The sequence below is a fragment of the Spermophilus citellus genome, assembly GCF_964194105.1.
Source record: "Spermophilus citellus genome assembly, chromosome: 1".
Lineage (NCBI taxonomy): Eukaryota > Metazoa > Chordata > Mammalia > Rodentia > Sciuridae > Spermophilus > Spermophilus citellus.
Window position 1 is genome coordinate 240,977,682 of NC_138182.1, and position 18,811 is coordinate 240,996,492.

The following is an 18,811-nucleotide window of genomic DNA, read 5'->3' on the forward strand; positions in this document are numbered from 1 at the left end:
TATAAGATGTATAAACCCAGAGTTGGAAAGTTATCTGCTGTACTATAAAGGAGACTCTTGAGTGCAGCGAGGTAAAGGGATACCTTGGGCTGTGTGGCTAATCTCAGAGGAGCACGAGGGCTCACTGGGCTGGTTCACAGTGCAGTTATGGTCCTGCTTTTCAGTTGTGATCCTGGTTCTCATGAATCATTTGATGTGTGTTACTTTGGGGTGCCAAATGATTTGACACTAATTGTGCTTGTACTCACTCTGAGCAGCTTGGAGGTTCTAACAGCAGAGAGATCTTTTCTGCCTGGCAGAATTGGTTGAGCTTTAATGAAAACTTGGGGATGTAGAGGAAAGTGACATAGAGAAATTGAAGTTCCACATGGGAAGCTCCTTAAGTCTTTTATTTTTAAGGATAATATAGGTAATTAAACCTGTAAAATGCGTACTATATCATCAAGTCTTGAATAGAACATTCTAGAATGTCATTAAAAATCTATTTAACTTCACAGCTTTATTTTCTGGAAAAAAAGTAAAGCACTATCAAAAGTACAGAATATACATAGCATTGCATTTTCCTTGGAAGAATATCCTTTTTTGTTTATATCAAAGATGGCCAAGTTGTGGGGAGAAAGACTTATTTATATTAGGTACATAATCAAAGCATATATATTTTGGCTTCTAAGAGCAGAGAAGCATCATATCATATTAAGGTGACGTTATATCTAAGAACCAGTGCATATACTTTTTAATTTCTCTGATGTAATTTAAAAATACAGTTCCCATAGTCATATTAGTGAATTATATAGAGAGTTTTGTTTTTCTACATAAACCTAACTAACATTTAAAAGAAGGTAAATTCATTTTTAACAAATGTGGTATAGTTGTAACTATTGAGATTATTTTATCCAATAACAATGTATTTAAATTTGGTTCTGGGCACTAGGAATTCAGGGTGGCCAAAATTGAGCGTTGGCTATTAGGAACATGCATTCTGCTAGAAAAGACAGCTTAAGTGAACATGTGGCATGTGATGGTGTTCAGGGCAATGGAAACAGTGCAGGCTTGTGGCACAGAAAGAGGAGTTGAGGGAGTGAGCAAGCAGCTTTAACCCTTGGACTTCAGCACCAATATTAAGTTAAAACCACCACTTCCTCTCCCCATTTCAAGGACAAATGTTATATTCAGAAGTCCTTTTGAAGACTTTTGCTCTTGTCTTTTGTAACTTAGAGTCACAGTGTAGTCTGCTGTCATTTTCAAACTCTGGGTTCAACATAGTGAAGCTGTAGTAACAGTGAGAGGTAGTTCTTACTCGTGGTATCCATACCCAGTCTTCACCCCAGTCCTAAGCGTGCCAGCCCAATCTCCTGTTGTAGGCTTGGACCCACCACACGGATGTTCTTACCTTCACATTAAGGCCCAATCTTCTCTTGCTCCTGTGCCTTTTAAACAGGCTCTTACTGTTGAAAAAATTGTTTCCAGTTTCCCTTCTTAGACTGAGCTGATGAAATGAGGTTTCCGCACTTTGTGGAGGAAACTCCTGGGGGATTACTAGAAGCCCCCACATTTCTGTTAGTTACTGGCATATAATCCTCCCAGGAGTTTGGTAGGGGTTGTTCTTCCTTAACAAATGATAACAAAGGAAGAGAGGTGGGGTGCTGATTTCACAGCCAGGTCTGTTGGATTTCTAAGCTCAGGATCATTTAACCTCAAACCCTGATGCAATGAATACGCACTTAATTTACTCTTAAAAGTGTTTTTCATCAAGAAGATATAAGCAGAGGTATATATGGAATGGATCTGCAGTTGTACTAAAGCACAAGAATGCCCTTCAGGGGCCTATGGTCTAAGGATGGGAGAGTAAATTTTATTTACAACTTAACCAGGCTTAGGCGTGCCCAGGGGCTGGCCAAAAATGATTTGGGGTGAATCTTTGAGAATGTTTTCAGAAGGCATAAGCATTTGAATCAGCAAATTAAGTAAAGATTATCGTCATCATTGTGAGTGGACATCATCCAAGCCACTGGGGACTGAACAGAGTAGAAGATGTGGAAAAAGGCAAATTCCTGTTTTCAGTTTGAGCTGGGATATCATTCTCTCCTGCTCTCAGATATCCATGCCACTGCTTTTGGGGCCTTCAAACGTGAACTGGGACTTACATCAATTACTTTCTCCACTCCTTCCATTCCCTCCCCATTCATTCCCTAACTCAGATCTTCAGACTGAATCGCAACCCTAGCTAGCTCTCTTGCTTCTCCAGATCCTGGGACTTATTGGCATCCATAATCACCTGAGCCAGTTCCTAATAAGCACATTGAAATATCTATATCTCTTTATCCTACTGGTTCTTTTTCTCTGGATAACCCATAATAGATATTTTTTAACTAAGAATGTAGAGGAAGAAAGTTTTAAGGATGACTTTTCTGAATTAATTATGGGGTTTCTGGAATTGGCTTTTTAATCTGATTAAGTTTGAAGACAGCAGTGCTGTTTCCAGTAGGAGAGAAAGCACTGATAGTCTGTGGGGAGAACTGTTTATACATAAAATATCTGCCTTGGGTACTCCCAATCAACCACTTACATTTGAAGCAAGGAGCGAAGTGATTCTGCATATGATACTCTCACACATTTTTAGGAAACCCAGGAATGTAATAACATTGATTGGTTACTCCTGATGTCAGTGAATCAAGTGGTGGAGTAAAGGGATGAGCTTGAGGATTGGAATTCCCAGATCAAGCACCGCCATCAGTGGACTAAGTGCTTCTAGGTGTGCCAGCCCTCTGTAGCTGCAGGGCTGAAATTGCTGGAAATCAAAGGCAGAACCTTCTCCTGTTATTGGCTAAATACAATGCAAAGTGAGCTCCCAGCTTCCCAGGATGTCTACTGGAAAAGTGAGGACATTGATTAGGAAATAAATCCGAATAAAATTCAAGGGCCCTCTGCCTTAGTGAAATTTCTAAGGATCCAGTGGTATGGGGCATGGTAAGATATCTCTTCTAAGGAGAGGGATAAATTGTTACATCTGGCCCCTCCTACAACTATGAAGAAGGCACAATGCCTAGTACCAGTTAGGATTTCGGAGGAAACTTACTTGTTTGGGTGTGTTATTCCGGCCGAGTGATCTAAAGAGCTGCTGGTTTTGTGTGGGGGCACAGAATAAGAGAAGGTTCTGCAGAAGTGCAGGCTGCTGTGCAGGTTACTCTGCCACTTGAGCCATATGATTCAGCAGATTCAGTAGTTGTGCCATGATTCACTTAGAGCTGCCAAAGGCTGCCCACCCTCTAGAAGCAACTGGCTTGATTAGAATGGTGGAATGGCCTTTTGAAGCCTCGGTTGCAGCACCAGCCAGGTGGCAATACCTTTCAGGCCTGGGACAAAGTGTTCCAGAAGGCCATATGCAATCAAAACCAGTGTTCAGTATCTAATGCTACTTCTCCCATAACCAAGAGTCCCAAGTCCAGAAATCAAAGATGGACATGGAAGTAGCACTATTCACTATTACCTCTAGTTACCCCACAGGCAAAATTTTGTTTTCTCTTCTGGCAACATTATGCTCTGTGGCCCATAGGTCTTAATTCCATAGGGAGTAATGACTAGGAAGCATGACAATAATTCACTGACCTAGAAGGAATTCCCCTTTGGATTCCTTATGTCTCCAAATGAAGAAGAGACCAAGAAAGGAGTTACAGTGTTAACTATGAGGACTGATGTGGACTGTCCAGGGGAAACTGGATTATTACTCCACAGTGTAGGTAGGGAAGAATGTGTGTGTGGAATACAGGAGATTTCTTATGGTATCTCTTACATTACTATGCCATTGTGAGTTAAGTCAATGGGAAACTACAACAACCCAATCCAGGTGGAAATACTAATGGCCCTTCACAGGAGTGAAGATTTGGGTCAACCCAGTAGAAAAAGAACCATGACTAGGTACTTTCTAAAGACAAAAGAGATAAAGAATGAGTAAGAGGAGAATGTGGTTATAAATACCATCTATGAGCACAAGACCAGTTATAGAAATGAGGACTCTAATCATCATGAGTACACCTTTGTGTATGTAAATATACTTATATTGGGAAATTTTCTTTGTTTTTCCCCCTTTTCCCTCATCATGCAATATAAGATGTTTTGACTTTACATTAGTTTTAAGGTATTGTTAATTTTGCATTGTAGTATTTAAGTTGTGGAATATCACAAGAAGAGTAAACATCATTCTAGAGCTTTACCTCTTATGGAGAAGGGGTACTGTGTTCATAATTGTACCATGTTAGGTGGAATTGTGACCTTATTATTGTCTTTATTTGGAGACTAAATACAGCTTAAGGAAATGCATATAGGTACCAGTTTGGCAAGGGGTGAACCTTGTGATGGGTAATTTTATGTGTGGCTTGACTAGGCTAAGGGTTGCTAACATGGCTGGTAAATATTCTTTCTGGTGTGTCTTTGAGGGTGTGTCCAGAAGGGATTAGCATTTACATCAGTAAGTCGAGTAAAGAAGATTGCCCTCACCTGTGCAGTGGGCATCACTCAGTCCATTGAGGGCCTGAATGAAACCAAAAGGTGGAGGAAAGGCAAACTCACTTTCTGTTTGAGCGAGGATATCCATATTCTCCTGCCTTTGGACATCAGTGCTTCTGGTTACCAGAGAGAATTTACACCAGTCTCCCCATGTTCCAGTTCTCAGTGGTCACACTAGAACTGAATTATACCACTGGCTTTTTCTGCTTCTCCAGCTTGCAGATGATGTACTCACTGGCTTGCATAATTGCCTGAGCCAACTCCTATCATTCAGTACCTTGTTATATTATTGAGAACATGCACTTAGTCTGTGTCTGCTAAATGAAGTACATGACCTCAGTTATGTGGTAGTACCTTCCCACCCTCCACCCCCATGCCAGTGAAGACTGAGAAATAGATTAAATGGTCTTTATGCCTTCATTAGTAACATTATATTGAGAATGTTGTAATTTACTCTTGATGATCCAGGGTAGTTCTTACAAATGAGCATAATTAGTCTCTCTGTAATAAAATTGTGGCTTTGGATTTGTAAAGAAATGCATGGTCCCTCAATAAAATAGAGAATGCTTTTATATAGTTATTAGTGTGTGCCAGGTACTGAATGGATCATGTTTATCATTTCCTGATTCACTACTAGAGTTCATGGCTCAAGGCTTCTTGCTACACTTCTTGGCATTGCATGATCCTCACATAAAAGTTGTAGGGCAGAGAATCCACAATTATCAGGAATATAAGACCTTATGCTGTAGACATGTTGCTATGTTAAGAATAATTCCATTTTCCGCTGAGTTTATCAGGTCCGGAGGCAGCTGAGGCCCACAGAGTGAAATGCCCCTCCACGTGTCAGTAACATTGGAGTCCTCTCCTAAAGGTTCCAGTGTTATTTCTGCTTCTTCATTATTCAATGTATTTTCTTCTTGTTATTATCATGTAATGGTAAGGGTGGCAGAGAAGTTTAGGGGAAATTGCATCCTAAACCCAAAGTATCATAAAACTTTAAAAATAAGCTCTAATTAAACAGCTCTGGTGATCATCTGCCTTTTTTCCTTTCAGACTCTGAACTTGCCTTGATGTATAATGACTCCTCTGTCTTAGAGAACCATCATTTGGCCGTGGGCTTTAAGTTGCTACAGGAAGAAAACTGTGACATTTTTCAGAATTTGACCAAAAAGCAAAGACAATCTTTAAGGAAAATGGTCATTGACATTGTAAGTAGTTAACAAAAGCAAAAAAAGCAAAAAAAAAAAAAATGTGATGAAAGTAGTGTAAAAAAATTCAAATGTGAGAATGAGAGTATTAGGTAAAAGCATGTGTATTTCCAAACTTCTATGGCCCTTTATGTTCTAGAAGCTGCATCTGTTGCTGGCAGTGCTATTCTGTAATAGGTTGTCTACTTATAACAGTTTGGATTTAAGAATAATAATAGTTGAACCTCATTATTCAGCTTTTATTTTCTGAGCTCCACGTGGCAGACAGAAAAAGATGAATAAGCAAAAATAGAGGGCTTGGGCTATCACTTGAATATCCCCTGCCTTTTTCCATCCAATTAGAGATATACATGATTTTACTATTTTCTCTATGTGTATTATTCAGAGTGATTATGAGACATAGAAAAATATCTTGTTTCTAAAAAATTACTTGCTTTGTACATATAGAGACAGGAATTCTTTTTCTTGGATAAGCAGAAAATTAACCAGAATACTATTTCTGAAGTGGTCTGTGAGCAACCTTAAATCACTCATTGTAGTCCAATAACCACTTTCTAGTCCAGGGAATGAAAAAACTTTAAAATGTGTGATGACATCTTATCCTCAGAGATACCATCATGTTTTCACCAGGAAAGTGGTGGTCAGTGCCTGATGTTTCTGCATAGTGTACATATCTAGCTAGGTTTCCAAGAGTCGTTAACGAAGGGAAAAGAGTGTGCCCCTAGAAGGATTCATTTCCAGATACTGCCATTAGAAGTCATAGTAGTTTTCCTTCCTTTTCACATTCTGGGGAAAAAAAAAGTTTTCATATGCAAATTCTGACTTTTCCCTTTGGACTTAATAAAATATTCTTTATCTTCTAAGGTACTTGCAACAGACATGTCAAAACACATGAATCTACTGGCTGATTTGAAAACTATGGTTGAAACTAAGAAAGTGACAAGTTCTGGGGTTCTTCTTCTTGATAACTATTCTGACAGGATTCAGGTAAGTCATTATTTGACTTTGCGTTGTGTGTTTGTGTGTGTTTGTGTACACATGCACATGTGTCTGTGTATTCTGCTTTGATAAAATTCATTTCTCCCATATTATACTTTCAGTAACTATGGGCAGGATTTTTACCCACACTCTCATCCTGAGAATTAACCAGGTAGAAACTTACTGTTCTTTTTAGTTGCCCATATATTTAAAAACCAAAAACATCTAAAACCTCCCAAAAACCATCCACATAAGGAGGCCTGAATTTCATTAACCACACACATAAACAGCTTCTCCTATGATACTTAGATGCAGTAGAAGTGGCATAATTTGGAACTATTTATACAAGTGTGAACCACACACAGACACATCTTGGTTGAGCTGTTTGAAATAAATCTTACACTACGTGTATTTTTAAGTATCACAGTCATCCGACTTGAATTTCTAGTTTGAAAAAAAAATGGAGCAAGTACTGAGTAGAGAATTCCTTTGTCTACTTTAGGTCCTTCAGAACATGGTGCACTGTGCAGACCTGAGCAACCCCACAAAGCCTCTCCAACTGTACCGCCAGTGGACAGACCGGATAATGGAGGAGTTCTTCCGCCAAGGAGACCGAGAGAGGGAGCGTGGCATGGAGATAAGTCCCATGTGTGACAAGCACAATGCATCTGTGGAAAAATCACAGGTAATGCATGGCACAGAAAGCCTTCCGAGAGAAGAAAGATGCAGCTAGCATTTGTTTACTCATAGTGTTTTCTTGGGCTTTTAAAATTATTTGTTTTTGACAGAATCAGTTTCACCTTACCACTTATGATATAGAAAACCTGCAATTGTAGAACTGAGGTTTACATAACCATGCTTCTACTGGTGTGGCATTCTGTTCATTCATTATAACCATGTTCATGTACATAGAGTATTTGTTTATTTCAGTTATCTAGATTCACGTTGACTATTCTAAAATAAGTTCCAAACCCCATATCCTGCCATGTAAATAACTGAAAATGTTTTTGCATTGTGAACATATTCTTGAACTACTAATCATTCTAGAGGCTAGAAACTTTCACCAGCTAGAAACAACACTTTTATATGGTCTCTTATCTCAAATAATGACTATTTTACCAAACTAAGGTTAGTAGTATTCTGATTGCTGTTATATTTGTGGGCCATGATCTACTTAACCTTTTTAGTCCAATTGGACTGCTCATATTGGATTTCTTTTTTTTAACTAGGTGGGCTTCATAGACTATATTGTTCATCCTCTCTGGGAGACATGGGCAGACCTTGTACATCCTGATGCCCAGGATATTTTGGACACTTTGGAGGACAATCGTGAATGGTACCAGAGCACAATCCCTCAGAGCCCCTCTCCTGCACCTGATGACCAAGAAGAGGGCCGGCAGGGTCAAACGGAGAAATTCCAGTTTGAACTAACTTTAGAGGAAGATGGTGAGTCAGACACCGAAAAGGACAGTGGAAGTCAAGTGGAAGAAGACACTAGCTGCAGTGACTCCAAGACTCTGTGTACTCAAGACTCGGAGTCTACTGAAATTCCCCTTGATGAACAGGTGGAAGAGGAGGCAGTAGGAGAAGAGGAAAGCCAGCCGGAAGCTCCTGTAATAGATGATTGTTCTCCTGACACGTAACAGTACTGAGACTGTCACGCCTTTTTTTTTTTTTTTTAAGTAGAAAATTGTTTCCAAAGTGCATGTCACATGCCACAACCATGGTCACACCTCACTCTCATCTGCCAGGACGTTTGTTGAACAAAACTGACCTTGACTACTCAGTCTGGCGCTCAGGAATATCGTAACCAGTTTCTTCACCTCCATGTCATCAGAGCAAGGAGGATATCTTCGAGAACAACATTTTAACAGAATTTCAGCTTGGGAGAGCTGACAAAGCAGATAAAATCAACTCCAAAATGTTTTCAAGGGAGAGTGGCTCATCAGGCAGCCCAGTAGTAGATTGGATTTGGGGTTTCTTTTATTTGTTTGCAATATTTTTTGGAAGAAAGAAGGCATTACATGGATGGAGTGAACTTAGTGGATGGAGCAACAAAAATGTCACAAATAGGACACAGCATGAGTCTGTTTCTAGGAGGAGGATGAGCCACAGAAATTGCATAATTTTCTAATTTCAAGTCTTCCTGATACATGACTGAATAGTGTGGTTCAGTGAGCTGCACTCACCTCTACATTTTGTATGATATGTAAAACAGATTTTTTGTAGAGCTTACTTTTATTATTAAATGTATTGAGGTATTATATTTAAAAAAAACTATGTTCAGAACTTCATCTGCCACTGGTTATTATTTTTTTCTAAGGAGTAACTTGCAAGTTTTCAGTACAAATCTGTGCTACACTGGATAAATCTAATTTACAAATTTTACTTGCACCTTATAGTTCATAGAAATTAACTGATTTGTAGTGATTCATTGTTTTATATACCAACAACTTCCATATTTTAAAACAAAAAAAACCAACTTTATGTTGCTGGAAACCCTTTTTGTAAGTCTTCGTTTGCTTTTTATCTCACTCTTTCTAGATAAGCAGAGTTGCTCTCCACCAATGTTTTTCTTCACAGTGTGCAAAGTGAATATTTGTTCTGTAATACTTTGATGTGTGTTATATCAAATGTGTCTTAAGTCTCATAGAAACTCAATCATCAGTTGGTGTTGTCTGAAGCAAATGGGAGATATATAAACACCCAGTAGCTAAAATGGTCTGTCTTTTTTAGATATTTTCCTACTTAGTGTCTTCTGATGACTTTTTGCTCTGTCAAGAGACATGCATTTCATAACTGCATGTCCTTCTAATAACCCACACATTGTGTGCTCATTTTTATTGTTATTGCCAGTTATAGTAAGAAAAATGTTTCCCCCTTGTGCTGCTTTATTATTTAATGTGTGTTTGAACTTCTGTCCATGTTCACTAGGTGGGGTCTTATCAAATCTATTATCTCCATTCTGATGGATGAAAAGAAACAGGTAGTCAAGTTAGGGTTAGCACTCATTTTCTACCATGAGAGTCGTATGTCATGACTAGCTTTCACTCTGAGGTTATAGAGAAAAGTGTACAGCTAACTATACAGATTTTAAGAATAGTAACTGAATATATTATCAAACACCAGTACAACTAAGTTCTCTTTGGCTTTTATGATTTTGCCATGCAATTAAGAACTATGTGAGGAGTATCCTTGAGCAGTTGTCTTAAGATGTAGCAGCTACTCATTCTTAATGGATAGCCATGTAACATGTAGGCACTGCTTTACCAGTTTTCATTGATCCATAATTATGTCTTGAAGGAGGGAACTACTTTCCTTAAACATGCTGAAGAAGAAGCAGTTGATGATGGTACTAGCACCAGAGGGTATGATATAGTTTAAAGTATTGGATTGGTAAAAAGATTCTACCTAAATAAAAAAAATAGAGATCACTCTTGGCTGATTTTAGCTCCTGGAACTGTATTTTAATATTAAAGATGAATTCCCAGTATCTTCTGCTGATAGCAGCTAGACTCGTGAAGCATCTGTTTAGTCTGACCTTTCTTCCCACATCAGTTCTTAAAAAAGGGTTTACCTTTTCTGTGAAGAGTTTGGAGCTCACATAATCCACTTTCACATTGATATCCAAAAATTAAGATAGAGACTAAAAGAGAGATCTGACTAAACAAAAAATACATGAAACATTAAGAAAAATTACAACCCTAAAAACATTCACATTTGGAACTTCTCATGGAGCCATCTGGGGACTGCAGAACAAAGTTATCAGCCAGGAAAATAATCCAGGCTGAAGATAGTCCCTGTTTTAATTTCCTGAGATCCAAGTGATGCTTACAGCCTTTGATAGAAAAAGTATGTCTCTGATCTTTTAGATAGTACAGAAGAGGAATCAACTAATTATTGCATTTCCACCCTTTTTCCCTTGTAAAGATAGACCGGTATCTTGCACATAGAGGTCTATGTTTGACCAATTAGTTTCACAAGAATATTTGAGAACTTAATCCTGTTTTAATTTTATTTTTCCTATGAGAGGCTTAAAAGGAAAAGCAAAATGTCTAGTTTATTCCTCTTTCCAAATCACTCTCATTCCTTCCTTTTTCTCCCTTCACTTGGCATTTCCCTCTCAGAGTGCCTAGAATATTAATAATGGAAAAAATAAACAGCAATATGTAAAAAAAAAAAAAAATCCAGACCTGAAAGGGTTTTTAACTGCACTAATAGAGGGTTTCCCCCACAGTTTTCTGCTTTTTAATGGTCCCATGTTATAAAGGTACCCACCAATGGACAATCAAATTGTAGCAAAGGCATAATATCCAAGAGTTAGAGACTAATGCACTGTACAATCTGTTTGTCCTCTCCCTTCTCTCTCTCTCTCCCTCCCTCCTGTATGCCCCACCCCCCATTCTTTCTCTCCAAAGTGTGTTCAGAAATACACACTGCTTTAAAAAGAAGGTTTTACAAGTGGTTTTACATTTCCTAAAACACCATAAGAAAACGCAATATCTGGGTACTGTATGGGGAAAAAATTATGTCCAAGTTTGCATAAAACGAGTACATTTCAGCTTGCAAGTTACTGAACACAATAATGCTGTTTTAATTTTGTTTTCTTTTGCATCAGTTAAAATTCACAAGAAAATAATGTAGATAGAACAAATTACAGCTGAGGAAAGAAAAAACTTGAATGAAATGGATTTTACAGAAAGCTTTATGATAATTTTTGAATGCATATTTATTTTTTGTGCCATGCATTTTTTTTCTCACCAAATGACCTTACCTGTAATACAGTCTTGTTTGTCTGTTTACAACCATGTATTTATTGCAATGTACATACTGTAATGTTAATTGTAAATTATCAGTTCTTATTAAAACATCATCCCATGATAGGATGGTGTTGATATATTTGGAAACTCTTGGTGAGAGAATGAATGGTGTGTATACATACTCCTTGTACATTTTTCTTTTCTCCTGTAATATAGTCTTGTCACCTTAGAGCTTGTTTATGGAAGATTCAAGAAAACTATAAAATACATAAAGATATATAAATTTAAATAACATAGCTGCAGGTCTTTGGTCCCAGGGCTGTGCCTTAACTTTAATCAATATTTTCTTCTGTTTTGCTGCATTTCTAAGTAAGGTAATGGTGGGGCTAGGGCTGGGCATTTATATCTAAGTTTTCAATTGATTGGATTTATGGAAGTAGCTGGATTTTATAAAGTCAAAACACCTCTGACACATCTTGGAACCCTTTCAAGATGGAAGCTTGTAGGTACTTCTTGCCATGGAGTGACACTGCATGTGTGATAATTATTTCCAGATGTAGATAAGGAGCTACTTCAGCTAGTTATATTTGATGGTTTTTCACTTTCAGACACTACTGGGGAATTATATTCTTGTCCAGTGATTATTGAAAATCTTTTGGCTTCCACAAATTCATAGGGAAATGAACATGATTTGAAACTGGAGCCATGTGTCACTCATCTTGGTTAGTTATCTGTTCCATTAGCTTTCGGTCATGTTAAGAGACTGTATCATATAGAGAAAGTCCTTTTTTTAACCTTAAAATTTTTCTTTGATTAAGATCAACCAAATTTTTTTTATATGTATGTAAACCCACATCAATTTAAACACCATTTTTTGTGATGCTAATTCATATAGCATAAAAGATTCACTGTTATCTAAAATTTATTTCTGCAAAACTTATATCCACTTAGAATTATTACATTTAACTTTGTACAATGGCCATCTCCTGAAAGCTATGAAAACTCCCCAGTGTATAATGTGGAAACCTCCCACAGCTGCCCAGCCCTTGGAACATGTGACTCATCAGTGAAAGGAGAGATTGTTTTTCTAGGAAAAATGAGCCTCCTATTATTTTATTTTATTTTATTTTTCGACACAAACTGTAGATTTTAGCAGCCCTGGCCCAAAGGAATTTAATTACTTTTGTTTTAAACAGTACAAAGGGGACACTATAATTACAAACTACATCCTTACTTATTTTAGTTGTTTTTAAATTTTATTTCTTTGGATATGTTTTCAGAGTGGTAAATTGTGTGTGAGCATTACAAATTATGATTCTTTTAGTGGTTTTCTTAGCCTCTCTTACAGCCCATGGGGATAGTACTGTACATCAATATCTTCATATGAAATTTTTATATGCAATGAAAATAAAAGCATGGGTTGATTCTGCCTATTTATGACTTGGTCTTTTACAAATAATAATTATTGGTTTTAGGTTGTAGTTCAGTCTGCACACATGTCCAAAAGTATTGAACATTGTTGAAATAAAAGGATAGGGACATCGTAAGTTAGTATTGATATTCATAACCAAATGAAACCAAATTTTGTTGATTACTTTTGCTACACAAAATATTTCCCAACAGTATATATATGGCCTATAAGATCAAGCACAGTGTTTTCTAAAAAGGCTCTCTCCAGAAGGCACTTTCCATGCTTAACTTAATATTCTTTCATGTTGAAAATTTCTTGGACATTCAACAATTATTTGTTGGATACCTATCTGCAAACTCCATGCTTCTAAGTATTCAACAATAAACAAAAATGCAGTCTTTGCTTTAATGGAGCTTATAGTCTGGAGGAGACAAAGGCATTAAATGATTAAATGCACATGTCCTTATTATTGTGCTCAACATAATGAAGGTCAGTGCCACGATTCAGAGGGAATCTGAAATTGACTTGTTTTGACAGCCAGAGAAGGCTTTCTGGAGGAAGGGTTCTGGGGCTAACATCAGAGGGACGGTAGGAGGTAACTGGGAAAAAAGAGTTAATAGGAAGAGGAAGAGATCCAGACAGGAAGAGGAAGAGATCACCTTACCCCCTTAACTCTTCTTTATTTTATTTATAATGTTTATCCAAAATTGATATGCATAGCTGTTTGTCTCTCCTGCCAAAACTCAACTCATAAGGCAAGTTCTTTGCTTATTAGTATATTCCTAGCACTTAAACTATGCCTGGGACACAGTAGGTTCTTAATATGTGTTGACTAAGGCCACCAAATTGGTGATGGATGTATCATCATTGTTCATTATCCATGATCCTTTGCTGATACCAAAATCTAAGGATGCTTGAGCCCCTTATAAAATAGTGTGGTACTTGCCTTTAACCTATGCATATCGTCCCGTATGCTTTAAATAATCTGTAGATTATGTATAGTACCTAATATAATGCAAACTATGTAAATAGTTATTATACTATGTTATTTAGGGAATAGTGACCAAAAAAAGGTACAGATGTTCTATACACATGCAATTTTTTTTCTATCTGGGTTAATTGAATTGTGAATACAGAGCCCACAGCTACGTAGGCTACAAGGCAACCTGATAATCAAGATATTTGGAGATCTTAGAGATTTTAACTTAATATTGTAAAAATGTTCAGGTTGTTTTGGAGCCTGTTAGATCCTGAATGAAAGGAGTTTATAGTTTTCTATCTCATTGCTAATGAAAAACTGTTTGCCTATTTCTCACAGTCTGTATTTTTTGTGAATGTCAAAAGGATTCATTTCTCATGATGAATGTAAGTGAAGATCACATACATTTGTTCCCCAGATAGTGCTCAAACCATCGCCAGCAGAATAAGGGTAATTTAGCAGAATGATCTACTGTGACCACTTTAATATTTCCTCCTGCCATGGCAAAGGGTGACAGTCACTGAAGCCAAATGGTGGCCAGTATGTCTTCCAGGGAATTTTTTTTAACTTAAGCTCAAGTTCCATTCCTCATGGCCCTTCACCATAAAGTGACACAAAGAGATGAAAAAAAAAAAAAAAAAAAACAGCTCCTTTCTTTTCCCTACTCGTTCTCTTTGCTGTTCGAGGCTAATGTAGGTGTGTTGAGCCTGTCCAAGTTCAAAGATGGTTAATGTGAGTGTGTTCAGCCTACTCAAGTTCAGATCTCTTACCTAAAAACCTTTCCCCAGGACACAGTTTTAAACCCATAACAGTAAAGCATTCCAAACAAACCCAGAAAACCCCAATCCCCCTGAAAAAAAGAACCCATTCACCCTGTTGCTGGGGAGTACCAATCCCATAACTTTTGCTTTCCTTGCTTTCTGATTGCAGAAATGTCTTCCCCACAGCCCTTCTGAGATCTCCAAATGCTTCATGTCAAACTCACTGTAATGGATATATTAGTCCATGAATTTGGGTGTATAGAAAATACTGCTTGATTTCTTTTAGATCAATCAGTTTGGTTTCTGTGTCCCCATCCTGTCAGACTGTTGGGAATTCCCACCTCTGTCATTGATTCATATTTTTGAAAACTATTGTTCTAAAACTAATTACTCCAAGCTCTCATCTCCAGTCTAATTGGAGGGATCGTATGCCATTTGTGTTTCTCCAGCTGCTTTGGATCCTTACAGTCCCTCAACTCTTGGCTTCCTTGTTATCCATGTGGTTTACCAGGTATATACACTGAGGCAGGAACTCTGGTTTGGGGTCCTAGTTCCTTAGGTCCACCAGAGTACTTGTGCATAAAAAGAGCCTGCCCTTCAGATGTCTTATTGCTGCCTTGCTGTGGTGTGTTTATGCCCTCCTCAAAATCCATTTGTTGAAATTCCAATGTCCAAAGTGATGGGATGGGGAGGTAGAAGACACTCAGAACATGATTAGAGTGTAAGGACAGAGCCCTTGTGAATGGGATTAGGATCCTCATAAAGGAGGTCCAGCGCACTGGCCTAGCATGTGCGAGGGTTTGATCCTAGCACCACAGGGGACATGTAGCACTCTCCTTCTCCTAGCCTGGGGACTTCCTTCCTTCCTTCCTTGCTCCCCAATGGGACTGGACTGGGGGTGGGATGGGGGAGTTGTGATTTCAGTCTGCCTCTGTTCTTCACTCTGCAGAATTCTGTCATACAGAAAAGAAAAAGATATGGGAATAGGTTGTATAAAATAGTAATTCAGTCAATCAACCTTCATCCCTGCTTGGCAACCTTTAGATCCTGCAGTGTTCACTGAATGTTCTGAATATTCACTGAATATTCTCCTCATTCTGAGATGGGGGAAGTTGAGAAACTAATATCCAGGTGGAAGTCATCAAGCCCTCCTGCACTTCCTGTATGGGGACCGAGGGAAAGCCACTCCCTCCTGAAATCTCTCTGTTCCCATTCTCCTCAGAATCATCTTTTTCTCAGCTCCTACCTGTTTCAAATAAGTTATAGCCTTGAAAATTGTATGACATGAAACTCACATACGATCCCTGCCACAGTCCCTGCCACTCCCATCTCAGTACCCTGCTATGGTCTACAAGTGGCAACATGATTCACTCTGTCTTGTAGTTAGCTAAAATGAGGACCAGAAAGATTGACTTCACTCAGATTATTCACAGGCTAAATGCTGAGACTGATCTTTTATGAACTACAAATTGGACAGAACTCACATGGCCATCTGTGCATTCGATTTGTGTTGACCCATAACAAGGAGTAAAACTGTTGGAATGCCTTTGATTTCCTTCAACCATTCTTCCTTACAGATGTTACAGATTGTACTCATGATCCAAAGCTAGATGTCAGACACTAGCTCATATTCTTTTAACTTACCCACTCCACATCTGCATAGCCTTAGTATATGGTTAGAATTCCCCATTAGTAAAAGGAATTGAGGTCAGAGACAAGAAAAACAAGCTGATAAGAAAGTTAAGTGATGATAGGCATGTGCTTCTGCCCAGTTGGCAGGGTCACAATATGAAGCAAGGAAGATTTCAGCGTGCAGGGTGTCTGCATTAGCAAAGGGATTGAAGAGCCCTCTCTCCCTGTCACCTGCTCAGCAGGGCATCTGCTGGATACTTAAAATCCTGAGACAACAGATGTGGCTTTAAGATCTGAATCATGCAAACATGTTGTCTGAAAAGTTCTGAGAGTTGCTTTTCCTGTGTTCCTTATTTTGATCCCAAAAGCAGGACTAAGTGTAGAGTAACAAATACTCAGTACTGGCCAATGCAAAGCACTGCTCTCGCCACCAGTCCACACTAATTGGAAAAACAAGCAGTCTCTCACCCTGGAGCTTCTTAACACTTTGCTCATTTTCTCCCTGGCACTAGTTTTTTGTTTCTGGCTGTTCATTTGCAGCCTCTCGGCAGTGAGAGACAGAGACAGCAAGGCCACTCCACCTCTGCCACAGCAGGTCAGACTGAGGATGGGTGCAAGGCCCCTCCCCGCCCCCAGCAGAAGGCATGTTCAAGGAGGGAGGGAGGGAGCCAAGAATACTTGCCAGGCAGCTATCCACCACAGAATACTTAGGAACAGCCACCCCTGATTTTTAAGGACATATTTGGTGTTACATGGTGGTGACACAATAGTCAAAGAATATTTTTGAAAACTATTGTTCTAAAACTAATTGCTGGAATCAGTAAAAAATACATAATGGTTGGACTAGGAAAGTTGAAAAATCAAACAAGGGTGAGAAAAATAACCCGAGAAGAAGTGGAAGAGGGTATAGGAAACTGGGCCCTCTCCTGCCCAGGATCCAAGATCAGTAAAGATACTTCTGTTCCCTGCAGGATCAAGTTCTTAGTCCTTAAGATAAGGCACAGCACAGGGCCCTAAAGGGTCTAATTGAACTAAATCATCTTTTACTCCTCCTATCAGCTGTGGGTAGATATCCCTATGCCTCTATTAAGTGACACTTTTACATCATACATATGATCATCTCCACTTGGAAAACTGCTCACCCTCTATATCTAGTATAAATATACTTTTTTCTGCAAAGTTTTTCCCATTAGTATTTTGTACATAGTCCTGTACTGGCATTTTCATCATAGGAAAATGCTGGAGAAAAATCAACAAGGGAGAAAAGGTTTAGTTTGGTTCATGAATTCAGAGGTGTCCATCCGTGGTCACTTCACTTGATTGCTTATAGGTCTGTGGTGAGGTAAAAACATCATGGTGCAAACACATGATGGAGGGAAGCTGTTTACCTCATGGCACCCAGGGAGCAAACAAAGGAAAGGGATGGACTCCCAACATATGTGGGTATCAAAGCCCAATTTTAAATACTTAGGGCACACTCCCAATAACATATATCCTCCAACCAGGCTGTACCCTTAAAGTTTCTACCCCCTCCCAACAGGGTCATCATCTGGGGACCAAGCCGACACCACAGGAGTTTTGGGGGACAGGGCATTTAAAATGCAAACTATGACATGTTGCAATTCTTTTTTTCACTTTCTGTTACTCCCATTAGATTGTAAGATTTTTGTAGGCAGTATACTCCTTTTTGCCTTGTTAGTAAGGAAGTAAGTCAAGTTATTGGAATTTGATTATTCCATTTCCTCTAACACCAGTGCTTTTGAGCTGACATCATCATAAGCTAGAATCTTATTGGAAAACAAATTATCAAACACCAGCCTAGACCTTGAAATAAGAATGTGCAGTTGTATCCTAGAACCTAGGTTTGAACAAGTGTTTCAGGTGATTTTTATGTGCCACAAAGTTTGAGAAGTACTACTCAAGACCTCATGGAAATGTTTTTCCTCTTTCAGTTTTTTTGGGGAAAAAAAGTAATTATCTGTTGTAGTCAGCTTTTTCACTGCTGTGATTAAAGGACCCAACCGGAACAACTGTAGAAGAGGGGAAAATTTATTCAAGGACTCACAGTTTCAGAGGTCTTAGTCCATAGAAGGCCAGCTTTATTCCTCACAGCTCAAGGTGAGGCAGAACATCATGGTAGAAGAATGTGGCAGAGGGAAGTGTTTCACATGACATCAGAAAGCAGAGAGAGAGGTCTCTCTTGCCAGATTCAAACACATAACCCAAGGCCACGCCCCAATTCCCACCTCCTCCAGCCACACCCCCCAGCCTTTAGTTACTACTCAGCTAATCCTGATCAGAGGATTATTTCTTCTCTGAACCTTCTTGAGTTTTGGGGGGATACCTCACATCCAAACCATAACATACTCTCATATGTTATATTTAATCAAGAAAATACATGCTACTACAGGCATTGTAGCAGGTGACCTGGACACTAAAGAACAGCAGGATCATCAGAGTAGTTCACAGGTGAATTATAGTGATGTTCAATGTTGCAATGAAAGAGAAGGAGAACAGTGGGAAGTACCCCAGAGCCCTTAGGGTGTGGGAGGCTTCCTCCCAACACACACACACCATGG

The 18,811-nt window shown here is 38.7% G+C and overlaps 1 protein-coding gene across 9 annotated transcripts in view; it reads left to right on the forward strand.

Moving 5' to 3' along the window:
- PDE4D (phosphodiesterase 4D) overlaps positions 1-12,882 on the forward strand; it is a 1,076,913-nt gene extending 1,064,031 nt beyond the window's left edge. For all 9 annotated transcript variants that reach the window (XM_081288614.1, XM_081288615.1, XM_081288622.1 and 6 more), the window contains 4 exons: positions 5,557-5,711; positions 6,576-6,698; positions 7,192-7,374; positions 7,919-12,882. In XM_081288614.1, the coding sequence (XP_081144740.1) occupies positions 5,557-5,711; positions 6,576-6,698; positions 7,192-7,374; positions 7,919-8,332 (875 nt within the window). In that variant the 3' untranslated portion in view covers positions 8,333-12,882. The remainder of the gene's footprint in view (positions 1-5,556; positions 5,712-6,575; positions 6,699-7,191; positions 7,375-7,918) is intronic.
- Positions 12,883-18,811: the final 5,929 nt, after the last annotated feature.